This window comes from Balaenoptera borealis, assembly GCF_965194805.1.
Source record: "Balaenoptera borealis genome assembly, chromosome: 10".
NCBI classification, from domain to species: domain Eukaryota; kingdom Metazoa; phylum Chordata; class Mammalia; order Artiodactyla; family Balaenopteridae; genus Balaenoptera; species Balaenoptera borealis.
Window position 1 is genome coordinate 92,215,760 of NC_138874.1, and position 27,730 is coordinate 92,243,489.

The 27,730-nt window shown below is 40.4% G+C and overlaps 1 protein-coding gene across 8 annotated transcripts in view; it reads left to right on the forward strand.

Annotated features, from left to right (window-relative positions):
* Window positions 1-27,730, forward strand: part of GBF1 (golgi brefeldin A resistant guanine nucleotide exchange factor 1) — a 122,117-nt gene that overhangs the window by 7,286 nt on the left and 87,101 nt on the right. For 7 of the 8 annotated variants that reach the window (XM_082408218.1, XM_082408211.1, XM_082408213.1 and 4 more), the window contains exons 2-3: window positions 7,194-7,302; window positions 8,789-8,855. In XM_082408218.1, the coding sequence (XP_082264344.1) occupies window positions 7,207-7,302; window positions 8,789-8,855 (163 nt within the window). In that variant the 5' untranslated portion in view covers window positions 7,194-7,206. The remainder of the gene's footprint in view (window positions 1-7,193; window positions 7,303-8,788; window positions 8,856-27,730) is intronic. The other variant, XM_082408216.1, reaches the window with a different exon arrangement.

The window sequence follows — 27,730 nt, forward strand, 5'->3', positions numbered from 1 at the left end:
TAATACTCTCCGGGAGAGTGGGTTAGCTAGGGAAGATTTAACAGAGCAGGCATTATCATAATAACAGCCAACCTTTTTTTGGGTTTTAATATTCCTAATAGCATGCCAGGCCTTACAACAAATGGGTGAGGAGGTACTATCTCCATTATGCAATGCAGAACTGTAAACTGGGAATCAGAGAGGCTAAGAAACTTGGCTAAGATCATATAGGTAATAACAGTCAGGAATACCACTGTGGTATTCTGATTCTCTCATTGACTTTTGGATGGAATGAGTAAGGGTTAGGGTTTATACAGCATATAAGGGACATCAGTGTCCCCAACCCAGCTTAAAAACAGAACATTACCAAAACTGGGGCAGCGGGTATGCCCTTCCCTATTAGTCACGTCTCCCCTCCCCTTAGCCAATTGTTGTAAATTTTTTGTGCATTTCCCTGGGGTATAATCTTAGCAGTGGAATTGCTGAGGTATAGAATATGAAGTTCTTCAACTTTGCAAGATAATGCCAAATTGTTACCCAAATGAGCTGTATCAATTTACAGACTCAACAGCCACTTGGTCTGTATTTTTACCAACTTCTGGTATTGTCAAATTAAAATTTTGTGCTATTTTGGAGGTGTAAAATGGTTTCTCATTATCTTATTTTGTAATTTTATTGACTATTAAGCTAATAATGTTTTCATATATGTATTTACTGTTTGTATTTTCCTTATTCTGTGAAATGCCTGTTCATGTCTGTTGCCAGTTTTGGGGAGGATTTATATGTCTATCCTTATAGTTTTGTAGCAGTTATATTATGGATATTGCTCTTTTTTAAAAAATTTTTATTGGATTATAGTTGCTTTACAATATTGTGTTAGTTTCTACTGTGCAGCAAAGTGAATTAACTATATGTATACATATATCCCCTCTTTTTTGGATTTCCTTCCCATTTAGGTCACCACAGAGCATTGAGTAGAGTTCTCTGTGCTATACAGTAGGTTCTCAGAAGTTATCTATTTGATACATAGTATCAACAGTGTATATATGTCAATCCCAATCTCCCAGCTCATCCCCCCACCCCCCCCAGCCCCTTTCCCCCTTGGTATCCATACGTTTTTTTCTCTATGTCTGTGTCTCTATTTCTGCTTTGTAAATAAGATCGTCTATACCATTTTTTTCAGATTCCACATGTATGTGTTAATATACAATACTTGTTTTTCTCTTTCTGACTTCGCTCTATGACAGTCTCTAGGTCCATCCATGTCTCTACAAATGACCCAATTTCGTTCCTTTTTATGGCTGAGTAATATTCCGTTGTATATATGTACCACATTTTCTTTATCCATTCTTCTTTGCTTCTTTATTATATATGTTACATATATTTTCTCCCAGTTTGTGATTTATCTTTTCCTCTTTTTTATGGTGTCTTTTGAATAAATGTCTTTAATTTTAACATGGTTTAATTTACCAGTTTTTTTTATGGGTTCTGCTTTTTGTTTCCTATTTAGGTACATCTCCCCTATGCTGAGATTATAAAAATATTCTCATATATTTTTTTGGCCACGCCATGTGGCTTGCGGGATCTCAGTTCCCCAACCAGGGATTAAACCCGAGCCACGGCAGTGAAAGTGCTAAATCCTAACCACTAGACCACCAGGGAACTCCCTCTTATATTCTAAAAGTTTTCAGGTTTTGCTTTTTTACATTTAAGTCTTTAACTCATTCTAAAGAGAATTTTTGGTATTCCATGAAGGATCCAATTTATTGTTTGTTTCGCCTGCTTTTGTTTAGATCTAGAGGGAGTTGCCAGTTGCGGGATGCCACAAAGCACCATTGTAATCCTATAGGCCCAGCTTTAAACAGATCGTGCTTTCAAAGAATATATGTTGCTCACAGTCTCTGAGCAGATAAGCCACTAGCTTATTTGGCTGGGGGATATTCGTTGGTGTGTATTTGGTCATTCCTTCTCATATTATTTCTGATAAAAGGTAAACCTTAAGTTCTTTGCTACCATATTCGTGAGGTCTCTGCCGGCCTTTGTGACCTTATGACAAGGGGTTCTAGGCCATTGGCTACCAGACAGCAAGTGGTTCATCGGAGCTTCCCGTTTGAACATCAAGGACAAATTCCCTTGGGAGATTCTTGGGTGAGGAGACATGCTCAGAGGCTTGGAGGGAGATTAGGCAACTCTGCATAGTCCTTGAAAATAATTCCTCTTTATTCCCGAGATGTTTCTTTTTTACTAAGAAACTTAAGACAATGAGTTTTTGCTTAGATCTTTGCTATCTTAGAAAATTGTTAGTTTTTGATGCCTAATGAATTTTGATTGTTAGGTTGATTATTTCAGTTGGTATCCCAGTTCAAAATTTATTTCCTCCAGAAAGCCTTCCAAATAGCATGTAGATCCTATTAGATCTCAGTTAAGTCCTGTTGACACTTTTGTTTGCTATTTGTAGTGTGGTGGTGTTGTTATTTACTTGTTGCTTGTTGTTCTCAGTATAGGTGTTTTCTCTCATTCTCTTAGTTCTTTAAAAGAGAAATTAAACAGACTTCCCTGGTGGTCCAGTGGTTAAGACTCTGCACTTCCACTGCAGGGTGCACGGGTTCGATTCCTGGTTGGGAAACTAAGATCCCACATGCCGCGCAGCGTGGCCAAAAAAAAGAAAAAGAGAAATTAAATATTCTTATTTTATAGTGGCCCCCTCCAGGCCCCCCAAAATATTTTTTACAATGATAGGTAGTCTGTATATGTACTATATATATTGAAAGCCGTCCATGATATGCTTCCCAGGCAACTTGCTTTTCTAGCTTTACATGCTATTATTCTCCTAGGAATAATGTTCCAACAAGTCTGGAATAGTCATGACCCCCTAAATACATAGTGCATTTTCCTACCAATAAGCTTTTACTCTTGCCATTCTCTCCTTTTGTTTGTTTGTTTGTTTTTTTAAATTAATTTATTAATTTATTTATTTTTGGCTGTGTTGGGTCTTCGTTTCTGTGCGAGGGCCTTCTCTAGTCGCAGCGAGTGGGGGCCACTCTTCATTGCGGTGCGTGGGCCTCTCACTGTCGCGGCCTCTTGTTGCGGAGCACAGGGTCCAGATGCGCAGGCTCAGTAGTTGTGGCTCACGGGCCCAGTTGCTCCGCGGCATGTGAGATCTTCCCAGACCAGGGCTCGAACCTGTGTTCCCTGCATTGGCAGGCAGATTCTCAACCACTGCGCCACCAGGGAAGCCCTCTCCTTGTGTTTTTGACTGTTTGAACCCTGTCTTTCACTTGCCTTTCCAGGGCCCTCTGCCAGAAATAATTTTCTTTGCTTCACTACTGTGACACTGTGTATCACTTATGTATTAGAGATATGTATGGGTTTGTGTGTAGATGTATGTGTTTAATATACTAGATTATAAATTTCTTGTGGGTGGGTAGGGACAATTCTGTATGACTCTGTCTAGCATTTTGCTTAGCATGTGCTAAGTAATAGCTGGTTGACTGAAATAAATGTTTGTTAGTTAACTTTGATTGCTGCTCTTAATCATTTATACATGGAATAATACAACTAATTTTCTGTAGCGCCTATTCATTAAAAAAAATCCGTTCATTAAAATTTAAAAATATGTAATATATGTATGTGACACAAAATTCAAAAAGTACAAAAGAATAGGCAGAGAAAAGTAAGTCTTCCTCTCACCACTGTTCCCCAGTTCCTTTCTCTGGAGGCAACCTTTGTTAGGAGTTTCTTTTTTTTTTTAAATTAATTAATTAATTAATTAATTTTTGGCTGTGTTGGGTCTTCGTTGCTGCACGGGCTTTCTCTAGTTGCAGCGAGTGGGGGCTACTCTTCGTTGTGGTGTGCGGGCTTCTCATTGCAGTGGCTTCTCTTGCTGCGGAACACAGGCTCTAGGCGTGCGGGCTTCAGTAGTTGTGGCACGTGGCTCAGTAGTTGCGGCGCACAGGCTTAGTTGCTCCGTGGCATGTGGGATCTTCCCAGACCAGGGCTCGAACCCGCCCTGCAATGTGTCCCCTGCAATAGTAGGCGGACTCCCAACCTCTGCGCCACCAGGGAAGTCCCTTAACATCTTTATTGGAGTATAATTGCTTTACAATGGTGTGTTAGTTTCTGCTTTATAACAAAGTGAATCAGCTATACATATACATATATCCCCATATCTCCTCCCTCTTGTGTCTCCCTCCCACCCTCCCTATCCCACCTCTCTAGGTGGTTACAAAGCACCGAACTGATCTCCCTGTGCTATGTGGCTGCTTCCCACTAGCTACCTATTTTACATTTGGTAGTATATATAAGTCCATGCCACTCTCTCACTTTGTCCCAGCTTACCCTTCTCCCTCCCCGTGTTGTTAGGAGTTTCTTAAAAAAACCTTCCAGGAACTTCCCTGGTGGTGCAGTGATTAAGAATCTGCCTTCCAATGCAGGGGACATGGGTTTGATCCCCGGTTGGGGAACTAGGATCCCACACGCCGCCGGGCAGCTAAGCCTGTGTGCCTTAACTACTGAGCCTGCGCGCCTCAACTAGAGAGCCTGCGTGCCGCAAACTACAGAGCCCACGTGCTCTAGAGCCTGCGTGCCACAACTAGAGAGAAGACTGCACGCCATAACAAAAGATCATGCATGCTGCAACGAAGATCCTGTGTGCTGCAACTAAGACCCGATGCAGCCAAAATAAATATATAAAAATAAATAAATAAAATAAAATGTAACATGTATTTAAAAAAAAAATCCAGAGATCTAGAGCATATTCATCTTGCCTAAATAATTTAAGGAAGGAGAGATGCTAGAGATTTTATCTTTTCTGATACTTTATTTTTGAATTTGTTTATCTTTCTTCTACTTCTTGGTTCTCCTCCTCTTCATCGTGGTATGTTCTCATCATTGAATCTTATCTATTCATTGAAGAGAACATTGTTGTGTGTCTAGAGCATTTAGTCTTCTGAGAGTAACCTAGTTGTTTCTTTAAATTGTCTTTAAAATAAGTGTTGTCTTTTGTTGGGTTCCCTTGTGGATTGGGAGAGGTGTTATGGGCCTGGACAAAATTTGTACCGGTTCTTTTTTCCTTTATCATAGTGGTTTTCATTCTTCTCACTTTCTTGTGTAAAAAATATGCAAATAGAGCTACTTGCAGGGTGCTTTTTTTCCCTCCATATCTCTGGCTCAGTTTTCTTTTAGATCCTGCCGAACTCTATAAATACCTCAAGGGCAGAGATTGTATCTCATTTCTTTCATAATTATTCATTTTTAATTATATTGATGGTACAGTAATATGTTCTCCTTGTAAAAAATTAAAACATGGATAAGGCTAAGTATCCTCTGATTACACCCTGATTTCATAGTACCTTCTCTAGAGATAACTATGGTTGTTGAGTTTGGGGTACATCTGCCCAGACCTTTTATTCTGTGTTTATGTATCTCTCTATATGCCTGTACAAAATACATTAAGTATACTTAACAGCATAGATGACTCACAAACATAATGTTTCAAGGGAAAAGGGCAAATTGCAGAAGAATACATACAAAATGATATTATGATATTAATTATACAAAATATAAAAATATGCAGAATGATACATATTGTCTAGAGATACATATCAATGAAGTAAAAGTGTAAAGCAACATAAAAGTTTAGTAAACATCAGATTAAGAGTCGTGGGACCAGGGCTTCTCTGGTGGCGCAGTGGTTAAGAATCCGCCTGCCAATGCAGGGGACACGGGTTCGAGCCCTGGTCCAGGAAGATCCCACATGCTGCAGAGCAACTAAGCCCGTGCGCCACAACTATTGAGCCTGTGCTCTAGAGCCTGCGAGCCACAACTACTGAGCCCGAGTGCCACAACTACTGAAGCCCTTGTGCCTAGAGTCCGTGCTCTGCAACAAGAGAAGCCACCCAATGAGAAGCCCGCACACCACAACGAAGAGTAGCCCCCACTCACCGCAACTAGAGAAAAGCCCGTGTGCAGCGACAAAGACCCAACGCAGCCAAAAATAATAAATAAATAAATAAGTAAATAATTTATGAGAAAAAAGAATAGTGGGCCCTATAGATGAAAGAGAGAAGGATGTAATTAGGGAGGACACACAGAGACTTCAGTTGTACTGTTCTTAATCTGGATACTGGTTGTTATATTCTCTTTATATCTTACTGTATGTTAAATACTGTATATTTTTGAAAACAAAAATCTAGTATTTTATGTAAGGTGGGTTGGTTGGTTGGTTTTTACATAGTTGGCAACATACAGTCATGCATTACAATTTTTTTTTTCATTCCACAGTATGCCTAAAGCTCTTTCCATGTCTTATTTGCTTTGTATCCTTAGCACTCTGAAAGATGCCTTATGCATAGTAGGTGCTTATTAAGTAAATATTTTTGGAATTCCTTTCCTTACTCTGTTAGCCTTACTGTTTTAATTTTCCTTGAGCCGGATCTAAATGTTTGTCTAACTGTACGTCTCCCCTACCCTGCTTTCTATTCCTTTCGTTTTTTAAAATTTTGTCTTTTCTGAGGAGGATTTCTAAACAATGGGAAGTGATTAGGTTGATTTTACATGCTCCTAGGGTTTTCTCTATGCCAAGAAGAGTCTACCTTTCAGTCTGCTTATTAGAGATTTCCTGCTATAAGCAAGTGAACTTGACTTTTCAGAACTTCTCAAAGGTTGCATCACTGCCACTGTCCAATTTTCTGGAGCTGACTTGGCAGAATGGATGCAGTCTATAAATTGACATTGTAACTGTGGTTCCAAACCAGGGCTATTTTTCTAACAGCCTTCATTCTTTTCTTTTAACTTAAACCTTCATTATTTATTGAGTTGATAAAAAAGGAAGAACAAAAGGAAGATCTGAAATACTTTTTTAACAAACTAGCAACACGGATGTATCTGCATATCTATATGATTCGTAGGAGAGATTTGGGGGACAATTGACTTTGAAGAATTTGACATGCTTGTTAGAGATTGTTGAGGTGCCTTTGAAAAGTTTCTGGTGTGATGCTTTTTGAGTTGTATCTTGAACTTGCGGAGACCTCTAGAAGAGCCAGGTAGTTGGATTCATAACATAAGAAGGGCTTCATCCCATCTTAGTATTACAGGTGGGAAATCTTGGTACTGAAAAGTTAAATCATAGTTCTAACCTTATCAGGTACTGATTTAAGCATGGGTATGGTCTTGGGTAACCAAATATTAACTAACTTTTCTCTTCACTGTTTCAGTAGGTTTGCCAGGATGGTGGATAAAAATATTTACATCATTCAAGGGGAAATTAGCATTGTGGTTGGGGCCATCAAACGAAATGCACGATGGAGCACCCATACTCCACTGGTAAGTGGGCAGTGGGCAGAGAACCTGGTCACTGAGTTGCTGTAGGGGATCTGGTGCGTGGTTAAAACAGTAATCAATTTCCTGGTAATGATGATAATAGTAGGAATTCAGCGTTTTTCAGAGGACCCTTTTGTTTTATTTCAACTAGAGTCAAATTTATAAGCTGCGTTTTTTTCTCTGGAAGCCAAAAGATGATACCATTTTTCTTCTAGCTGTTTTCGTAAACAACTTAAGCTAACACTTGGGATCTCTTTAATATGCCTAAAAATGTCAGAAAGATTCCTTATCTTCTAATTCCCAAGAACTATAATTAGCTATCAAATTCATTTCAGTTAGTTTAGTTATTGATACATGGAGTATGGCTTGGTAATGGTACTCCTTGGGAATTCAGCAAGTTTTCTTATATAGAGCAGACCGTATCTTGCCAATCAGATGAGTAAGATTACCTGTTGTAAAGCTGACTTTCTTTATTGCATTTGTATGTTCAAGGATATTTTTTGTACAGTCGTGTAAGACAGTTTTTGGTACAATTGTAAAATCAAGTTTAGACATTTCCAACTTGGTGAAAATGTATATGTGTGTTTAGAAATTTCTTATGTTCATTTATAAAAGTGGATTGTATTAGAAGTACGAGTGGAGTCAGGAATGTCTTAGAAATGAATATGTGAGATTATGATGACTATGAAGAAAGAGAAAAGATAGAGTAATACATACATCTTACTCTGTATGTCTCAGTCTGTTTGGGTTGCTCTAACCAAATACCAAAGACTGGGTAGCTTATAAAGAACAGATTTTTTTTTTTTTTCTTTAAACAACAGATATTTATTTCTGGGGGCTGGAAGTTCAAGATCAGGATGTCAGCATGCTCGGGTGAGGGACTTCTTCTGGGTTTCAGACTTCTCATCGTATCCTCACATGGTAGAAGGGCAAGGGAGCACTCTTGGGCCTCTTGTATAAAGGGCATTAATTCCATTCATGAGGAATCTGCCCTCATGACCTAATCACCCACCTTAGGATTTCAACATAAAAGTTCTTTTTTTTTTTTGTGGCCGCGCCACGTGGCATGTGGGATCTTAGTTCCCCAACCAGGGATCAAACCCGCGCCCCCTGAAGTGGAAGCACAGAGTCTTAACCACTGGGAAGTCGCCAGGGAAGTCCCAACTTAGAAGTTTCGAGGGGACACAAACATTCAGACCATAGCACATATAAAGGACCTAGCAATCTATGGTAGCTTGAGTGCTATGGTCATGGTGTAGATTAAGCTTAGTATTTCAGGATGTACTGTTTTAGGTAAGCCCAGAGTACTTCTATGAGATAAGAGATTAGGGAACTGGAAAAATGAAGTATAGCTAACTTTCTTCTCTTCAGAAGGAAAACTGAATTTTCTGGTTGGCTTCAGAGAAAGAGCCCTTGATCTGTCCTTTATTTCCTCTTTCCTCTTGGCCTGATAATGAATTTTTTTTTTTTTTTAATTTATGTGTTACAGGATGAAGAACGGGATCCTCTGCTGCATAGTTTCAGTCATCTAAAGGAGGTTTTAAACAATGTAACAGGTAAGTGTGTTTGATTTATTGCAGAGGTGGACAGACTTTTTCTGCAAAAGACTATATAATAAATATTTTAGGCTTTGCAGGCTGTAGCAACTGTGCAACTACTCAATTCTGCCATTGTAGCTCAAATGCAGACTCAGATAATACTTAAATGAATGAATGATAAATAAAATTTTCTTTTAAAAAACAGGCTGCAAGCCAGGTTTGGCCCACGGGTGTAGTTTGCTCTGGTTTACTTTATTGCTGATCCTTCCTAGAGTTCCTAGTAGAGTGTCCCATTTTAGTGGGGAATCAGCGTTCATACAATTATAAACTTCCTTCATTGCTTGAGTTATAAATAAGTTATTTTTGGCTATTTTTTGGTTTTGTTTTGTTTTGCTTTAACTACTTTCTTTCTCTGACTTACGTATTCCATAAGATAGGAAGTTGGTGGCACAAGTGAAGTTTTTAATACTTGCAGCAAAACCCTTTTCTTACAGAAAATCATTGTTGGTTTTAGGGCCTTAGCTGTCTGTAATGCAGATCTTTTAGTCTTCTCTTGTTGCCAGAATCTTTTGTGTCACACACTCTGCCCCTGTTTTCCTAATCATAATTATGTTACATAATATTCATGTGTTTAGAATTTTCAAAGCCACTTTCACATTTATTACTGTATTGAACTTTTTTCACTTTATTTATTTATTTTTTGGATGGGGAACTTCATTTTTTCTTCTAGTTTCATTGAGATGTAATTGACATACAGCACTGTGTAAGTTTAAGGTGTACATATGCTTTGACTTACATACATTATGAAATGATTACCACAGTAAGTTTAGTGAACATCTATCATCTCATATAGTTTCAAAATTAAAGAAATAGAAAAAAAAATTTTTTTTCTTTGTGATGTAAAACTCTTAGGATTTACTCTCTTAACTTTCGTATATAACATACAGCTGTGTTAATTATATTTATAATGTTGTACATTACATTCCTAGTACTTATTTATCTTATAACTGGAAGTTTGTACTTTTTGGCTGCTTTCATCCAATTCCTCCTTGCCCCACCCCCTGCCTCTGGTAATCACAAACCTGATCTCTTTTTCTGTGAGTTGTTTGTTTTTGAAATAGAATTGACCTACAATACTATATTAGTTCCTGTTCTACAACATTGTGATTTGATATTTCTGTACATTTCAAAATGATCACCATGGTAAGTCTAGTTACCTTATTGAACTTTTACACAACCCTGTTGGGGAGGCATGTTAGATATTGTCCCCTTTTTATGAATGAAGTTGAAGCCCAGAGATATTTTAAGTGATTTAGCTGAGGTCACACTGATCCTAAGAAGCGGAGTCAAAACTCCATCAGAGTTTCCATCAGAATTCAGGCCCCTGATGCCTGGTTTATTGCCCTGTTCTGCATTGCTTCTGTTCTTACAATTAGAGGAGAAGGTACACAGGAAGTGCCTTATATTATGTAGAAAAACATGTCAAGGGAGGAGGCAAGTCTCAACACTTCAGGTTTTTCAAGGGGGTATATATAGACCTAAAGGGAAAGCCTCCGAGGCGTGTTCCTCTGTTGACTATAAAGGGCTTTTGCAGTGTATAACCCTGGAATGGTTTTAGCTAGTAACATATCTAAGACCACAAATGAAATAGTTTTTAAGGCTTTTGCAAATTAAATAAATAATAAACAAACAAATAAATTTTTCCTTTCGTGAGAAATGTATCAATAGGAGAATATCTGGAGAAAAATTCCTTTTTACTTTCCTAAACATGGGCAGAAGTTATCTAAGGATTCCCTACATGTTTCTTTAAAGGAGCAAATTCTCCTCAGTTAAAAAGTGTTGGCAGGGGCTTCCCTGGTGGCGCAGTGGTTGGGAATCTGCCTGCCAATGCAGGGGACATGGGTTCGGGCCCTGGTCTGGGAAGATCCCACATGCCGCGGAGCAGCTGGGCCCGTGAGCCACAATTACTGAGCCTGCGCGTCTGGAGCCTGTGCTCCGCAGCAAGACAGGCTGCGGTAGTGAGAGGCCCGCGCACCGCGATGAAGAGTGGCCCCCACTTGCTGCAATTAGGGAAAGCCCTTGCACAGAAACGAAGACCCAACACAGCCATAAATAAATAAATTAAATTAAATAAATAAATAAAATAAAAATAAAAAAAAAGTCTTAACTCCAGAGTGGGAGTCAGAAAATTATAAAAAAAAAAAAAAAAAGTGTTGGCAGTATTAGCCAAGAACGATCAAGTAGTATAGAGGTGGTTGTTGTTAGCTAGATAGCAGGGCTAATGCAACTAGGTGGCATGTTCCCATTTTATGTCCTGTACTGTAAGTGATTTGGCTGCTTTAGAAAGTTGGTGGCTTGCACAGATTTTTTTTTTTTAATCGAAGTATGGTTGATTTACAATGTTGTGTTAATTTCTGCTGTACAGCAAAGTGACTCAGTTATACATGTATACATTCTTTTTTATATTCTTTTCCATTATGGTTTATCCCAGGATACTGAATATAGTTCCCTGTACTATACAGTAGGACCTTGTTCATCCATTCTATATGTAATAGTTTGCATCTACTAACTCCAAACTCCCACTCCATCTCTCCCCTCCCCCCACACCCCGAAACCACAAGTCTGTTCTGTGAGTCTGTTTCTGCTTCTTAGGTAGGTTAATTTGTGTCATATTAGACTCCACATACAAGTGATATCATAATGGTATTTGTCTTTCTCTTTCTGACTTAACTTCACTTAGTATGATAATCTCTAGTTGCATCCATGCTGCTGCCAGATCTTTTCAACTTTTCCGATAAAGCGTACACATCCCAATTAAAAAGAAAACGTAGTGAGTAGATATTTACAACTTTTTGGTGGGTCAGAGTTCAGAGTATTGTCTTTCTAAGAGAGTTAAGGGGATTAAACAAGTTAATACATTTGGAAACTTTTGGCAAGCATTTTTTTTTAAAGAGTGGGAATTTACATTTTCTTTTTTTTTTTAATTTTATTTATTTATTTATTTATTTATTTATGGCTGTGTTGGGTCTTCATTTCTGTGTGAGGAGGGCTTTCTCCAGTTGCGGCAAGCGGGGGCCACTCTTCATCACGGTGCGCGGGCCTCTCACTATCGCGGCCTCTCTTGTTGCGGAGCACAGGCTCCAGACGCGCAGGCTCAGTAATTGTGGCTCACAGGCCTAGTTGCTCCGCGGCATGTGGGATCTTCCCAGACCAGGGCTCGAACCTGTGTCCCCTGCATTGGCAGGCAGATTCTCAACCACTGCGCCACCAGGGAAGCCCATTGGCAAGCATTTTATAGACAGCTAGGAATTGTTGTTATAAGTGGCTGGGGACACCCTAAAATGGCTGAGGTCAGACTGGAGTAGCCTTGTAGGCTTTTTGGGCATGCTGCAGACCTTGAGGAGCTGAGGTGGTGCTGCTATCCTGACAGAGCCACATTTCCTACTTGCCATCCAATCCATATCCCATACTTGTTTTCTCCATTCTGACATATCCCAAGACTTCAGTTCAGAGACTGTATCTGTGGTGAATAGTGCAGTCCAGGATTTGGAGTCTAGACCATCTAAGAGGTACCAAAGTTGAGTCTGCTGCCTAATTTTCTTACATCTTTGGGTTAGGAATCCAGATTATCTTCTGCTTGAAACTATTAAAACCAGAATACGCTGAGGAGCCAGTTCTGTCAGTGGTACTAGGAACATAGCTGGGTGTTGCCAAGCTTTCCCTCAGAGGAAGGAAGAAGGTTGTAGTATTTTCCAGGGGCCAACAGCTGTGGCAGATGTTGAAATGGTGCCTGCCAAGGTTGCCCCATTGTTCTTGGGTTTTAGCATATTACCTGCCTGAGAAAATAACAGAGTGGACCCAAAATAGAGCATTTCATGGTCTTCTGATTGGTTCTGACCCCCCACATAGTGCTGGCTTCCAGGAACAGGTTTATGGGTCAACTGACCCTGTGGTCCTGGACTCTGCAATCCATGACCAATTTCTTGTTTCTTTTACCAAAACAAACAGATTTTTCTGATTGGCAGTGTCAGGAGGACTGCTTTCTTGGAAGCCTGTTAACGGTTGAAGGCTGGGAAAGGGTTTTGAACTTGGAGAGAGAGACTGAAGGGACTGCCTGTGCTATGTGACTGGGAATGTTGTACCACTTAGTTTGGAGGAAGTATGGCAGGAATTCTAAGACTCTATTCAGTTTAACTCATGAAAATGACTTGGACTTGGTCTCTTTTTACAAAGGCTTTCTATTTACACTTTTCTAGGTTATTTGCTGGCTGGGTTGGTTAAGAATATTACTAATGGAAATAGGTGGTTCATTGGACATTGTCAGTCAACCTAAATGATTTTGTCTCTTTTCTTGTAAGCAGTCAGAGAATCTTTTACGGACATAAGCGCTACCTACTCCTCCAGGAACATTATCTGAGCATTGTGAAGGAAATAAGTCCACTGTCTCTAGTAAGTTTAGCAAGTCCATATCAGTTATTCTCACAGATAAGTCTCTGGACTACATTTGCAGTCAGTATTTGCCTAAAATGCATGACAACTGGATGCTCTGTAACATCTAGAGTAATAGAATACTCTAATACCAAATCTAAAGAGAGGGTTGCACTTGGAAGGTATGGAGTGCCTAATAAGAGCAACGTTTGCATATTGGTACTTTGGATAATGCCATAGCTCACCACCAGTGAGACTTGACTGCTGCCCCTCATTTGGTCTTTCGATTCTCTTAGGAATCCTTAGGAGGTTATTCTGAAGGAGTTAAAGCAGATGTGTGGTTGCCAGGAGCTGGGACTGGGCATGGGGAGTAACTGCTAATGGTTATAGGGTTTCCTTTTGGGGTGATGAAAATGTTCTGGAATTAGATAATGATGATGGTTGTACAGCTTTGTGAATATACTAAAAACCATTGAAGTGTATACTTTAGAAGGGTGAATTTTATGGCATATGAATTATATCTTAATTTTTAAAAATAGCAAATGTACACTGGAAAAGTAATGGGATTTGCCAGTTCTTTCTCAAGTCTCAGAGCCATGAAGGGAAGCCTCTGACTATAGTTGCTGCTGTGCTTTGAACCCATTGCCCAGCAAAGGCAGCATAAGGCTCTGTTCAGCCTCCTAGCCCAGTTTGTCCTTTTATGTCTCTCTCATTAACTCAAGAAGCACATGGCTTTTATATTTAAATTTATTCAAGCTGTAATCTTTGACATTTGAGTTAGCTTTTAGTACAGTTTTGCATTTATAGTAATATATATTATGTATTTTCTCTATCCCCAAAGAATCCATTTTAATCTTTTCCGGATGCAAATTTCAGGCTCTCTTGTCCCATCTCCCCTCTCTTGCTCTCTTTCCCCTCCCCCAACGGAGTGTGTTTGATCAGGTGTGGCAGGAATATCCACTGTCAAGCTGCGCCCTTTATATTAGTCAATATTATCCTTCTCCCCCCTTCCCTGTCTGTCTGCCCCTTTGGGCTTTCCCAGTTGATTTATAATTTTGGAATTCTCATCGGAGTCTGTAATACAGTTTGTTCATTATTTAACCAAAACCTGTTTAATGAGCAGAGAGAGGCAATGTAAATGTTAGGCATGTTGCAGTGATGTACCTTTGTGCTTCTCAAAGCGGGTGGGTAGTTAACTCTGTGCTGCCTGCAGGGCTGGGTTGTCCTGGCCGTAGGGGCAGAAGGACCAGTGCCTCTCCCTTGCATCTGCCCAAGCCCTACCATGGGCTTAGATTCCAAAGACACATTTCCTTTTATCCTTCTAGAGATCTTGTTGGGGCTCTTGCTTATTGGAGTTATCTCCAATCTCACAGTTAGACTGGGTGGTAAGATCTGTGGCATGGGATAGGGGGATGAAAGGGAAAGTGAAATATTAGGATACTTGATACTGCCCTTGGTTTTAGGTCTGTGGAGAGTAGACAGTTTATTTTTATTTTTTTAGCCGCGCAGCACGGGATGTGAGATCTTAGTTCCCCAACCAGGGATCACACCCGTGCCCCCTGCCATGGAAGCACGGAGTCTTAAACGTTGGACCGCCAGGGAAGTCCCCCCAGAGTAGACAGTTTAGAAGAATACTTCTAGCCAGCATTGTCTCTGGTCTTTGATCTCTTTGTTCCCAGATTAGGCATGTCCTTGCAAGCCTTAGTACCCTTCATTCAGTATAACTTCATGGACAAGGCTCTAGTCAGTTGTGATTTGTGGTGTTTGGCTGTGATCATTTGCCTCCAGATTGAGGCTGCCTTTGTCCTTGGTCTTTAAACTTAGATCATTACAAAGAGATTCTTTTCCAGAAAATTTTTGATTTAAAGCACAGAGAGAAGAACAGTCTAAAAGTATCACAACCAGAATCTTCTCTTAAGGAATCACCTGTTAATGACTTTAAAGCCTTCAGGGCCAGGACTTGAGGAAGACCTCTTAGTGGTGTGTGTCAGGGGTGGTGGTGGTGGGGAGGGTAGTGAGTTTGCCTTTGGAGATATAACCCCTGGCTGGCCTTTTAAATTCTGAGGACCTATGGGGTTTGGGGGTATTTAGCATAAGACTAATATGGTCTTGAAGCTCAGTATAAGCACCTGTATTAACTATGGAACTGTTGTAGCTGCTTGGACCTTTTCTTTCTGAGATTCACTAAGTTTTGGATTTCTTCTGGGTCTAGCTTGTTGAATTGCTTCTAACCAATATTTATTGAATATCTGCTATGTGCTGGACATTTTGCTTAGGCACTTAGGCACTGGATCTATAATGGTAAACAAACTTCCTGCCCTCGTAACCACTGGTTTTTAAGACTAGTGGCTCTAGCTGACCGTTCCAAGGCTAACCTTTGTAGCCTCTACTCTGTGCCATATGGTTCTCTATCAGGTATGGAATAGGTGAGAGTGAATGAGAAAAATCTATTGCCAAAAAAAAAAAAAAAAAAATCTATTGCCATCTTTTCTTACTCCCACTCTTTTCCTTGCTAACACATAAGCCAAAGAAATGAACAAAAATTTAGCTCATATATTTGCTTATTTGGCTTTCTCATGTAAAGCTGTTCTGGCCAGAGTTTATGTATTCCCAAAGACATTGGTGGGTTTGCGTATTGTAACTCTGAGGGATAAGATATTTGAGGGATAGGATATTTCTTTACTGTGCTTACCTGGACAGCAAGATATGGTGTGCTTGAGTTTAAGAGGGAGAAGCAGGTGCCTGGAGAGAGTGGATGTATCAGGAGTTTATTTAAATATAGTTTATCCTGGACAAACACACCTGTAGGGTACTGTCTGTCTCAAGCTTTGTGAATTCAGAATCTGAGCTAGGAGGTTTGAATCCATGTAACCTCCAGAGGTTTACAGAGAACATTTAAACAGAGTCTGAAAGCCAACCTGGGAGGAACTATGACTTAACACCTGTCTGGCTTAGGCCTCATAGAAATAGCCTTCTAAGTTGAAGCAAAACTCTTCCAGAATGCCTCATACCTCAAGTTAATCTGTTTCAGTTGGAACATGGGAAAGTGTAGTGAAGAGATTTTTGTGGTCACTGTCAGGAAAAAGATTGAGTAAGGGTAATATTTGAAAAAAAAAAATTTGCTGTTAGAGCTACCATCTCCCTAGCGTAAGCAGTATATCATTATTAATCAGCATGAGAAGCCATGAGAAGAAGGTTGAATGAGTCACTAACTTTTTTTTTATTTTGGCCGTGCTGCGGCTTGTGGGATCTTAGTTCCCCAACCAGGGATCGAACCCGGGCCCCTGGCAGTGGAGTCCTAACCACTGGACCACCAGGAAATTCCCCGAGTCATTAGCTTTGACCCACTTGGAAATGAGCTGGTGAATTGTTCAAGGCCTAAGTGGAGGCTGAAAGAACCAAGTATGACAAACTTTGGCAGACAAATTTATGTAATGGGCTAAGTATTAGAAGAGGCAAGGTTGGGCCCACTTATATAAGTATCTCTTTCCTGTGCCTTTTTTTTTTTTTTTTTTGGCCACGCCATGCAGCACGCGGGATCTTAGTTCCCTGACCAGGGATCGAACTGTGCCCCCTGCAGTGTAAGTGTGGAGTCTTAACCACTGGACTGCCAGGGAAGTCCCTCCTGTGCCCTTTTTGTCTTTCTTGTTGTATAATAAAATACATGACTATATTAGTTTGGAGATTGTTGAGTAGCACATTAGGGTGTGACTTGAATTTGAGTCAGGCTGACTTTGGCAATTTGGAATCTTGGTAGCTTGAGTAGCCTCAGTCTTGCGGGCATTTGAGCACAGTTAGGGAAAATAAAGGTACTGTGATTCTTTTTCCCCTAGGGAATATTCATATCAATAAGATGGCTTCCAGAGGCCTATATTTTGATGACTTAACTTTGTCATTTCTTTTTACTGGTCTTTCCCCAAATGATCTGAACCGTCTTCATTTGACGCTTCTAAACCAAGAAGTTCTTCTAAACATTTATTTGTCCTCAGGATTATAAAATGAAGACTTTCTTGAGAAGAAGCAGTTCTGTGTAGTCTGGCTTCTTATTGGTCCAGCTCTCCCTTTTTCTCTCCCTAGTGCTCAAACACGCTTAGCCATTAGAACTAGTCTCCTGGCACATTTTCCACTACTTGTATCTGAAAGGAAGTTGTGAAAAAAAGGGCTTGTTTTGGCTGTGCTGCGCAGCTTGTGGGATCTTAGTTCCCCGATCAGGGATTGAACCTGCACCCTTGGCAGTGAAAGCGCGGAGTCCTAACCAGTGGACCGCCAGGGAAGTCCCAAAAAGGGCACTCTTAATAGCTCGGCTCTCAAAATCAGAAGCAAAGAACCTAATTTCTAGTAGAGTTTGGGGGACAGGGTAACAGTGAGGTGTGTGGTGGATGTTGGTGTTACCGGTATTGCTCTCATTGACATTGTCCTCTTTAGCACAGACACCTCTCGAGGCCTGAAATTTCTCTCTGGGTATGTGCTCAACTTGCCATGACAGCAGTCAGATGAGTTAAAAGAGGGAAAGCCAGCTGCTGCTTTGTTTTTAACAAGGAGGCAGGCAGCGTCCCTTTCTTCTTTTCCACCCACTCAAACTCAGGGCAAGTGCCAAGAGGGTTTCAGAAGAAGCCAGGTGTTTGAAATTCAGTGTGCAGTTTTGATTAGGAGAGATAGTATAGAGTTATTTGTCTCAGCTTTACCTTCTCTAACCACCTCTCTATGCTCATAGATGCTCAGTTGGTCACCCCAGTTTCTAAAATGATATTGGATATGTTTATGGAAAGGGTGAGTGCATTTGTCTTTGTTTCTTTACTTTGGTCTTTGGAAGTCTGAAGGACTTAGATGGACAAGCACTCCTGGCTGCCTGTTGGCTGGCTTCTCAGTGCATGCCTCTTCTGTAACACCAGCCTTCTGTTACCACTGTTACCACTGTAGTTTGAGATGTGAAGGGCTGCCACATGTGCACATATCACAACTGACCTTTCCTTGTTCCACGCTTGTTGAGCAATTACTTGCCCGTTTGTAGAACTCACATTATTGCTTTGGGTTTCTGGCCCAATGTGAAGTGGGGCCGTCCAGGAAGTGGGCTGATAGACTGTACATCAGAGGGCAATAAATTGGCATTTGATTTGGTGGAAAGGCAGGGCCAGATGTAGTGTGGGAGCAAGGGTTTTTCTGCAGTCAGCCATGTAGCTTGCTTCCAGGTGTCCTGGAAAGCAGCTTGGGAACTGGAGGCTAAGGGTAGTTGGGGACATTAATTGGTGAGGAAGAGGATCAAAAGGACTTTAATGTTATCTGTGATGGACCCTGAATTGGGAAAAATCATCTAAAAGCAGAGGGACAAAATGAAATTTTCCTGACACTAGTAGGAATTTTTCAACTGATTATTCTTCCTTTTCAAGTAAAGCGAGTTATTAATTGGCAGAAAAATATAAAACTTGGGAGACTCTTGACAAAGGGTTGTAGAATAAGAAAGCCTCATTCCATGTGAACTTTTTCATGAAGGTTCATTCTTCTCTTTGGGCCACAGGTTTAAGAAAACTGCCTCCATACTGGTAATAAAGTGAGAGCTAAGATAATACTATTTTTAAAATATTTATTTATTTATTTAGGCTGCTCCTGGTCTTAGTTGCAGCATGCAGACTCTTAGTTGTGGCATGAGGACTTCTTAGTTGCGACATGCGAACTCTTAGTTGTGGCATGCATTCAGGATCTAGTTCCCCAACCAGGGATCGAATGCCGGCCCCCTGCACTGGGAGCACGGCATCTTACCCCCTGGACCACCAGGGAAGTCCCAGAGAGCTAAGATAATATGATGACTACCCTACTGTGGGCTAGAGTGGTATCTTCAGACTACAGGTTGCATTCTATTAATGAATTGTGATATCATTTTAAAGGGTTGCACAGTATTTTTTCCTCAAATTTTAGTATGAAAAATTTTAAACACAGCAAAATTGAAATAATACAACAGTGACCGCCTACATCCCACACTTGAGTCAAAATTATTAATATTTAGCCATAATTTGCTTTATCAATATATATGTGTGTATATTTTTCATACACCATTTGAAAATAAGTTGCAGATGTGTTGATATTTCAGCATGCATCCTAAATAAGGACATTCTCCTACATAATCATAGTACCATTGTCACACCTAAGAAACTTAACAGTAATTTACCAATATTAGCTAATATCCAGTCCATGTATTAAAATTTCCTTTTTGTTCCCAAACTGCCTTTTATAGCTATAGCTGGTTTTACAAACCAAAATCCAAGCAGAATTCTCATTTCATTAGGTAGTTATATCTCTTTAGACTTTAAAAATCTAATACAGTTTTCTCCACCCTATTGTTTTTTTTCTTGGCATTGACTTTTTGAAGAGACCAGGCCATTTATCTTTAAAATGTTCTATATTCTGGGTTTGTCTGTGTCCTTGTGGTGTCATTTAACTTGTGACTCTATCTCATATATTTCCATTCTAGAAGTTAGGATTAAAAGCTTAATTTGATTCAGGTTAAACATTTTTGACAAGAGTACTTCATAGATGATACTGTGTACTTCATATTCTATCACCACAGGAGGCACATACTGTCAAGTTGTCCCACTGTTGGTGGTGTTAAATTTGATTACGTGCTTCTAGTGGTGACTGCCATATCTCCTCACTGTAAAATAAATTTATTTTTCTCTTTGCAGTTGGTAGATAATCTGTGAAGTAGTAATTTGGCACCTTTTGAATATCCTGTCTCTAATATCCTTTTACCTAATGATCACCCACTGGTGAATTTTTGCCAGAATCACTTATTTCACTGGGGGGAGGGGGTTTGCAGAATGATGATTTTCTAATTCTGTCATTCTTTCTACATTATTAGCTGGCAGTCTCTAGAATAGCTTTCCTTCACAAACTGGAGGATGAACCACAGTTTCTCCTGAAAAGGCAAGGAAAATGCTTAATTCTTTCCCTTAAATTGCCAATTTTCAGGTAAGGAGTTTGTGTAATAATGACCACTGACAGTGGCAAGTAAGTTTTCCCCCTTTTGGGGGGCTTGTTAATTTTTATTTATTCAGTGTTTACAGTTAATTTCATTTATGATTATTTTTGGTACTCAAGTAATTCCAAATTTGAGAGCCCCTTCAAACTAGTTCCTTTGATATGACCCCTTTGAGCACTTCCTTGCTTTCTGGTACAAGCTGTGGGCATTAAAAGGATTAGAATAGAAAGTATCAGTGCATCACACATAATAAGGATAAATATTGTTTGGGGAAACTTTTGTTTTCCGTTAGAGACGTGTATGTTCTGGGTTACAGTGCAAACTGTATTTCTTTCTGTAGGTCATAGTAAAAAAAAAAACTTTGAAAGCCCTGGTAAAGAGAGCCCTATCTTATCTATCTGTTCATTCCTTTATTTACTTAAAGATCTCTTTTCTCCCCCCAGCTTTATTGAGATATAATTGACATATAACATTATGTAAGTTTAAGGTGTACAGCGTGATGATTTGAATCACATATATTTTGCAAAATGATTACCACAATAATGTTAGTTAACACATCCATCACCTCACATAATTACAGTTTCTGTGTGTGTGTGTGTGTAAGAACATTTAAGATCTATTCTCTTAGCAACTTTCAAGTATATAATACATTATTGTTAACTATAGTCACCATGCTGTATATTAGATCCTCAGAACTTATTCATCTTATAACTAGAAGTTTATACCCTTTGACCAACATCTCCCCATTCCCTACAACACCCAGCCCCTTGGCAACCACAATTCTACTTTCTGTTTATATGAATTTGTTTTTTTTAGATTTCACATGTAAATGAGATTATACATTATTTATCTTCCTCTGTCTGATGTATTCAATTAGCATAATGTCCTCAAGGTTCATCTGTGTTGTTACAAATGACAGGATTTCCTTTTTTTTGTTTATGGCTGAAGCAGTTCTATTTATATGGTCGTTTCTCTCTGGATGAATCAGCTTTTGCAAGGCAGAGGTTAATTTGAGACCATTTGAATCATAATAGTCCTGGAGAATGTTATGATTTCCCCCAAGGAAATAATGATTGTGGATGTAATCGTGACTAACTAGTCACTTTGCCCCTTGTACCTTATCTGTTTTATGTGATGTTAAGCTGATTGTTCAGGAAAGGGGGATAGCACATCGTGTTAGACATGGCCTGGCCTGGCCATCCTTTTAGTTCTTTTGGTGGGTCAAGGAGGGAGTAATTTGTGCTGGAAAGACTCCAGAACAGCATCTTTTCCAGGAACTTTGCTCTTGGCAGAAATTCATTTATCTACTAAGTCAACAAGTATTTCTCAAGCACATAATGTGTGCCAGACACTGAATTAGGTATTAAGAACCTAGTTTTCAAGGAGACCAACACAGTTCCTGTCCTCATAAAGTATATGGTCTAGTGGGCTGTTGATTTGAGAAGCTCTGGAATTTGAGTGGACAGCTGGGCACTGGTTTGAAGTCTTCCCAGCTTCCACATGTGACCTCAGTAAATTGTTGTATGCCCTGGTGTGCTGAAAGAGGTTCCAGGGTGGTCAGAAGAACAGCACTTGTGTTTGTCTGCATTATCTATCCCACCCCCACTCTCTCCCCTAGCCTTGGCTACTTGGCAGTAACCATGTGCATGGCAGCTTCATTAGCTGCTTTAGGGCTTTGAATGTCTTAGGGCTCGATTAGTCCATTTATATTCATCTTTGATTAATCAGTCTGTGCATCTCAGAGCTGAACTGACTAAAATTGTACCACAGGATAAGATATCAATGGCTGGGGACTTCCCTCATGGCACAGTGGTTAAGAATCTGCCTGCCAATGCAGGGGACATGGGTTCGAGCCCTGGTCTGGGAAGATCCCACATGCTGCGGAACAACTAAGCCCATGTGCCACAACTACTGAGCCTGCGCTCTAGAGCCCATGAGCCACAACTGCTGAGCCTGAGTGCCCGCATGCCATAACTACTGAAGCCCGAGTGACTAGAGCCCATGCTCCGCAACAAGAGAACCACCACAATGAGAAGCCCGCTCACTGCAACAAAGAGTAACCCCAGCTCACCGCAACTAGAGAAAGCCCGCGTGTAGCAATGAACCCAACACAGCCAAAAATAAATAATAAATAAATAAATTGATTTTAAAAAAAAGATATCAATGGCTGATTGTCTTTTCTAATAAAAATCAGCTTCTAATAAAATTTAGCTCTCAGGCTTGGGGCTTCTAACACAATTGTTAGGATTCTACGGTCTAGCGGCACAAAACGAAGATATTAATAGCTATTTAGCTAAGGTGCCGAAAGAATGAGGGGAATTCCCTGGCGGTCCAGTGGTTAGGACTCTGTGCTTTCACTGCTGAGGGCCCAGGTCGGGGAACCAAGATCCCTCAAACTGCGTGGCGTGGCCAAAAAAATAAGATAAAAATTCTTAACTTAATCGGGCCAACACTGTAAAAATATAAATAAAAGAATGAGGGGCTTCACTGGTGGCGCAGTGGTGAAGAATCCGCCTGCCAATGCAAGGGCACACGGGTTTGAGCCCTGGTCCGGGAAGACCCCACATGCCACAGAGCAACTAAGCCCGTGCGCCACAACTACTGAGCCCACGAGCCTAGAGCTCATTCTCCGCAACAAGAGAAGCCACCGCAATGAGAAGCTCGCGCGCCGCAACGAAGAGCAGACCCCACTCACCGCAACTAAAGAAAGCCCGGGCGCAGCAACAAAGACCCAGCACGGCCAAAAATAATAAATAAAGAATGAGGAAAGTCCTTTTCTATAGCTCGAATCGGACAATCCCATTTCAAAAATAACATGAGCATTTTTTAGTAGCAACCCATTGTCTTTAGACCAGTGGCCTCATATGAGGAAAAAAGTATCAAAACCCATGTGACTTTGGATAGGATTTGGCTTCAAATTAATAGAACATACCATCATATATTTGTCTTGTGAATCCCAGAGCAAAGCACCCTTATTTAGAAGTAGCCCTCAAGAAACATGGGTGCTTAGAATGCCCTTTAGAAATGTCCTTTTTCCTTAGGAAAAAAAAATGTATTCCTAGGATTTTCAGGGGTGGAAAGAGATAGTAAGGCAGTGAAGCAATTAAACAGTGGTTAAGGGCTTCTCTGGTGGCACAGTGGTTAAGAATCCTCCTGCCAATTCAAGGGGACACGGGTTTGAGCCCTGGTCCAGGAAGATCCCACGTGCTGCGGAGCAACTAAGCACATGCGCCACAACTACTGAGCCCGCACACCTAGAGCCCGTGCTCCACAACAAGAGAAGCCACTGCAATGAGAAGCCCGCGCACCGCAACGAAGAGTAGCCCCCGCTCGCCACAACTAGAGAAAGCCTGCGCACAGCAATGAAGACCCAATGCAGCCAAAAAAAAAAAAACCCAAAAAACAGTGGTTAAGATCTTTCTAAAAGAGAAAGTTGGAGGGACTTTGATGATGGCACAGTGGTTAAGAATCTGCCTGCCAGTGCAGGAGACACAGGTTTGAGCCCTGGTCTGGGATGATCCCACATGCTGCGGAGCACCTAAGCCTGTGTGTCACAACTACTGAGTCTGCACTCTAGAGCCCATGAGCCACAACTACTGAGCCCTCATGCCGCACCTGCTGAGGCCTGCGCCCTCTAGAACCCGTGCTCTGCAGCAAGAGAAGCCACCGCAATGAGAAGCCCGTGCACCACAATGAAGAGTAGCCCCTGCTCGCTGCAGCTAGAGAAAGCCCATGTGCGGCAGCAAAGACGCAACACAGCCAAAAAAGAAAAAAAGTTGGAGTGGATGTTGGAGTATAAATGTATTCCACAAAAAGACGTGTGACCTATCATTTGCTTGATAGCTTATTATGTTTTTTTAAAATTTATTTTATTTATTTATTTTTGGCTGCATTAGGTCTTGGTTGCTCTGCGCGGGCTTTCTCTAGCTGCGGTGAGTGGAGGCTACTCTTCGTTGCGGTGCATGGGCTTCTCATTGTGGTGTCTTCTCTTGTTGTGGAGAACGGGCTCTAGGCTCATGGGCTGAGTAGTTGTGGCTCACAGGCTCTAGAGCACAGGGTCAGTAGTTGTGGTGCACGGGCTTAGTTGCTCCGCGGCATGTGGGATCTTCGCGGACCAGGGCTCGAACCCGTGTCCCCTGCATTGGCAGGCGGATTCTTAACCACTGCGCCACCAGGGAAACCTGCTTATTATGTTTAAAGGGCAGTTATTTCTCCTTTGCCTTTTTTCTGAGATGAATGTACATCCAGGGTACATCGTTAATACCTACTATAGCCAAATACTTTTTGTGACCAGAGCCCAGTGACTCTGGCAGAGGATCCTGGTTCCCTCTGGCCCAGGAAGAGAAGTTTTCTTTTGGTTCAGCCCACCTGGAAAGAAGCGTTGTGGGGAAAGTAGTCAAGGGAAGTGGATTTCTGTTGCCAGAATCTAAATATGGCTCATTAATCCTCCCAAGTGAGCCCAAGATTAGCATCTTAATTAGTCTCATTTCAGAGGTTTTAAAGACTTATTCTGTTCTCTAGGTTCTTTATAAAGAAGGAAATGAGCAGTGGCTGCATTTGGTAGAACTCTTCCGTATTTAGAGAATGGGAGCTGTTGCCAGGATTCTAAGTGGTCCTAGGTAGGCTACAGCCTCGAGAGTCAGCAAAACTGGGTTGTGTACATGCAGTAACAGAAGGCAGAGAGCGGGAAATATTTGTGTTGGTAATAGTTTTCCTCTAAAAGCTCCAAAGGGAAGGAAAAAGTTGGCTTGCTCCCCTACCATAGATGGTTTTATTGTTATCTAGAATGTGAGTCCAGCCCCATTTCCTCCTTACCCAATTGGTGTCAGGACATTTAATCAGGTCAACTGATGGTGAATTCTTTTGAATTTTTATTTTGAAATAATTTCAAACTTACAGAAATGTTGCAAGGATAATACAGAGGTCTCCTATATACCCTTCTGCTACTTGTTTTATTATTCTCTTTCTGTACACACACACATACGTATGTATATAAACTTTATTCTAAACCATTTGAGAGTAGATTATATATATCACGACCTTTTATCCCTTAATACTTCAATGTATATTTCCTAAGAACAAGGATATTCTCTTACATAATCTTTAGTACAGTTATCAAATTCAAGAAATTTAGCATTGATACAGTACTATTCATATTCCAATTCTGTCATTTGTCCCAATAATAAACATTTTAGTTTTTTCCCCTTCAGTCAGGGATCACATATTGCATTTAGTTGTCATGTTTCTTTAGTCTCCTTTAATCTGAAACAGTTCTTCAGCCTTTCTTGGTCTTTTATGACATTGAAATTTTTTATGAATACCAGCCAGTTTTTTTTCTTTCTTTCTTTTCCTTTCTTTCTTTCTCTCTTTCTTTCTCTCTCTCTCCCTCCCTCCCTCCCTCTCTTTTTCTCTTTCTCTCTTTCTCTTTCTTTCTTTCTTTCTTTCTTTCTTTCTTTCTTTCTTTCTTTCTTTCTTTCTTTTCTTTCTTAAGAGAATGCTCCTCATTTGGGTTAGTCTGGTGTTTTCATCATGATGATTCAGGTTATATGTATCTGGCATGAATCTATACATCACTACTGATAATAGTGTCCTTCTCAGGATATCATATGTGGAGGTGCCCCTCATTGGTGATATTAATTTTGATCACTTCATCAAGGTGTTACTTTGTTTCTCCACTGGATAGATACTATTATCCCCTTGGAACTCATAAGGAGTCTGTGTGGGGAGACACATTAAGACCTTGTTTTGCTCCTCATTAAACTTTTCCCCCCATGATTTATCATACATTGATGATTTTTGCCTGAACCATTTTCAGATTGCAGTGACAGAAAATTTTGAGTGGTTGCTTAAAATACCTGTTCTTAAAGGACTTGTTCTTAGGTATGGAAAGAAAATGTGAATTTTCTTCTTAGCTTGCTTGTGTTTGTTTCTTTCTAAGAAATACAGTCACATGTCCTGAAGGTCTGTATTTCTTTATGGCTTAGGTGATGCTGTTTTTTAAAAATATCCAGTAACTTGAGGAATTCCCTGGCAGTCCAGTGGTTAGGACTCTGCGCTCTCATGGCCAAGGGCCCGGGTTAGATTCCTGGTCAGGGAGCTAAAATCCCATAAGCTGTGTGGCACAGCCAAAAAAAAAAAAAAAAAAAAAAATCCAGTAACTTAAAAGAGTTTTGAAAATTGGGAAAAGATTTATCTCAATGAGGCTTGACTGAGGGTTTGGTGATTTCCTAGAATATGGCAACATAACCCAGTGGAATTTGTTCTCCACTCAACCAACAGCATAAATGTTTCTCCTCTAAGCCAGACTGGAAACAGCCATGTGAAGCTGATTCCCTTCTCTTTTTTTCTTTCCCCCTTCTTTTAATAAGTGGGATAGCTGAATTAATGCATCATATTTCAACTTTTCTCAAATCTGTTTTAAAAGCCTGGTTGGGCTCATTAAGAACTTCTACTTAAGCTTTTTAAAATGAATAAAGTTTTGAAATGCCCATCAGGAGCTTTAAGAGAGAAAAATGGTTTGAGAAAAGTACTCCCCATTCTTATTTACTATCACCCTTTTCTCTCCTTCCCTCTTTTTTCTCTACATTTTTCCTGTTGCTTCTACTTTCCTTTTATTCCTTTGAAGGATCTGATCAATATGCGTGAATGAGCTTCCCTAAGAAAAGAAAAGTCAGAGAGAGAAAGAGGTATTGCTCTTGAGTCTCAGGTCCTTTGCTGTTACTACGGTGAAGAGTAGGCTGATGATACATTACTACTGAAAGCCTTACTAGCTATCAGTTATGTTTTGTGGAGGAAACCTTGCCCATGATAAATTTAAAAAGAGAGAGAAAAGTAGGGAAAGAAAATAAATGGAACTAGAGAGGCAGAAAGTAAGGAAGAATGAACAGAAAGGAGGAGAAGAAAAGGACTTGGAGGGAAGGACCAACAATACAGAGCTGCTAAATAGGAAAATGGGAATTAGCTCTAACATTTACCTTTACCCAGTCTACTGTTTGGGCTTTCCCCTTTCAGTAGAGTGGGTTGCAAGGTAGGATGAGGTTGGGTTGAATGAAATGGTCCCATCTTTGACTCCTTGGATCCATCCACTCAGAACTGAAGGGCTTACCCTGTAATAGGGTGACTTGATAACCTGATCCTAGTAGGTTGGGGTGGAAGAGTCTATTAAGTGATGCCTTTTGGAGAGCTAGCATTAACAGTTATTTTTAACCTTCCGTTTCAATCCCTTCATTCTTTAGGCTCCTCCACTGGCTACTGTGAGAGCAGTCAAAATTAGCAACTATACAAAATGAAGTACGTCTTGTCTCCCCAGTCACTTCCAAAATAAACAGGGAGTAATACTGTCCGTATTTTGTCTCACTTTACTCTGAAGGCTACCAATAGAGGAAGCATGGATTAGTGTGTAGTGAATTCTAGGCTCTGCCCTCTGGACAGATTCCCCTCTGAGTGTTGTGGCTGAGTGACAGGACCATGTGGCAGGAGTGCAGCTGGAAGT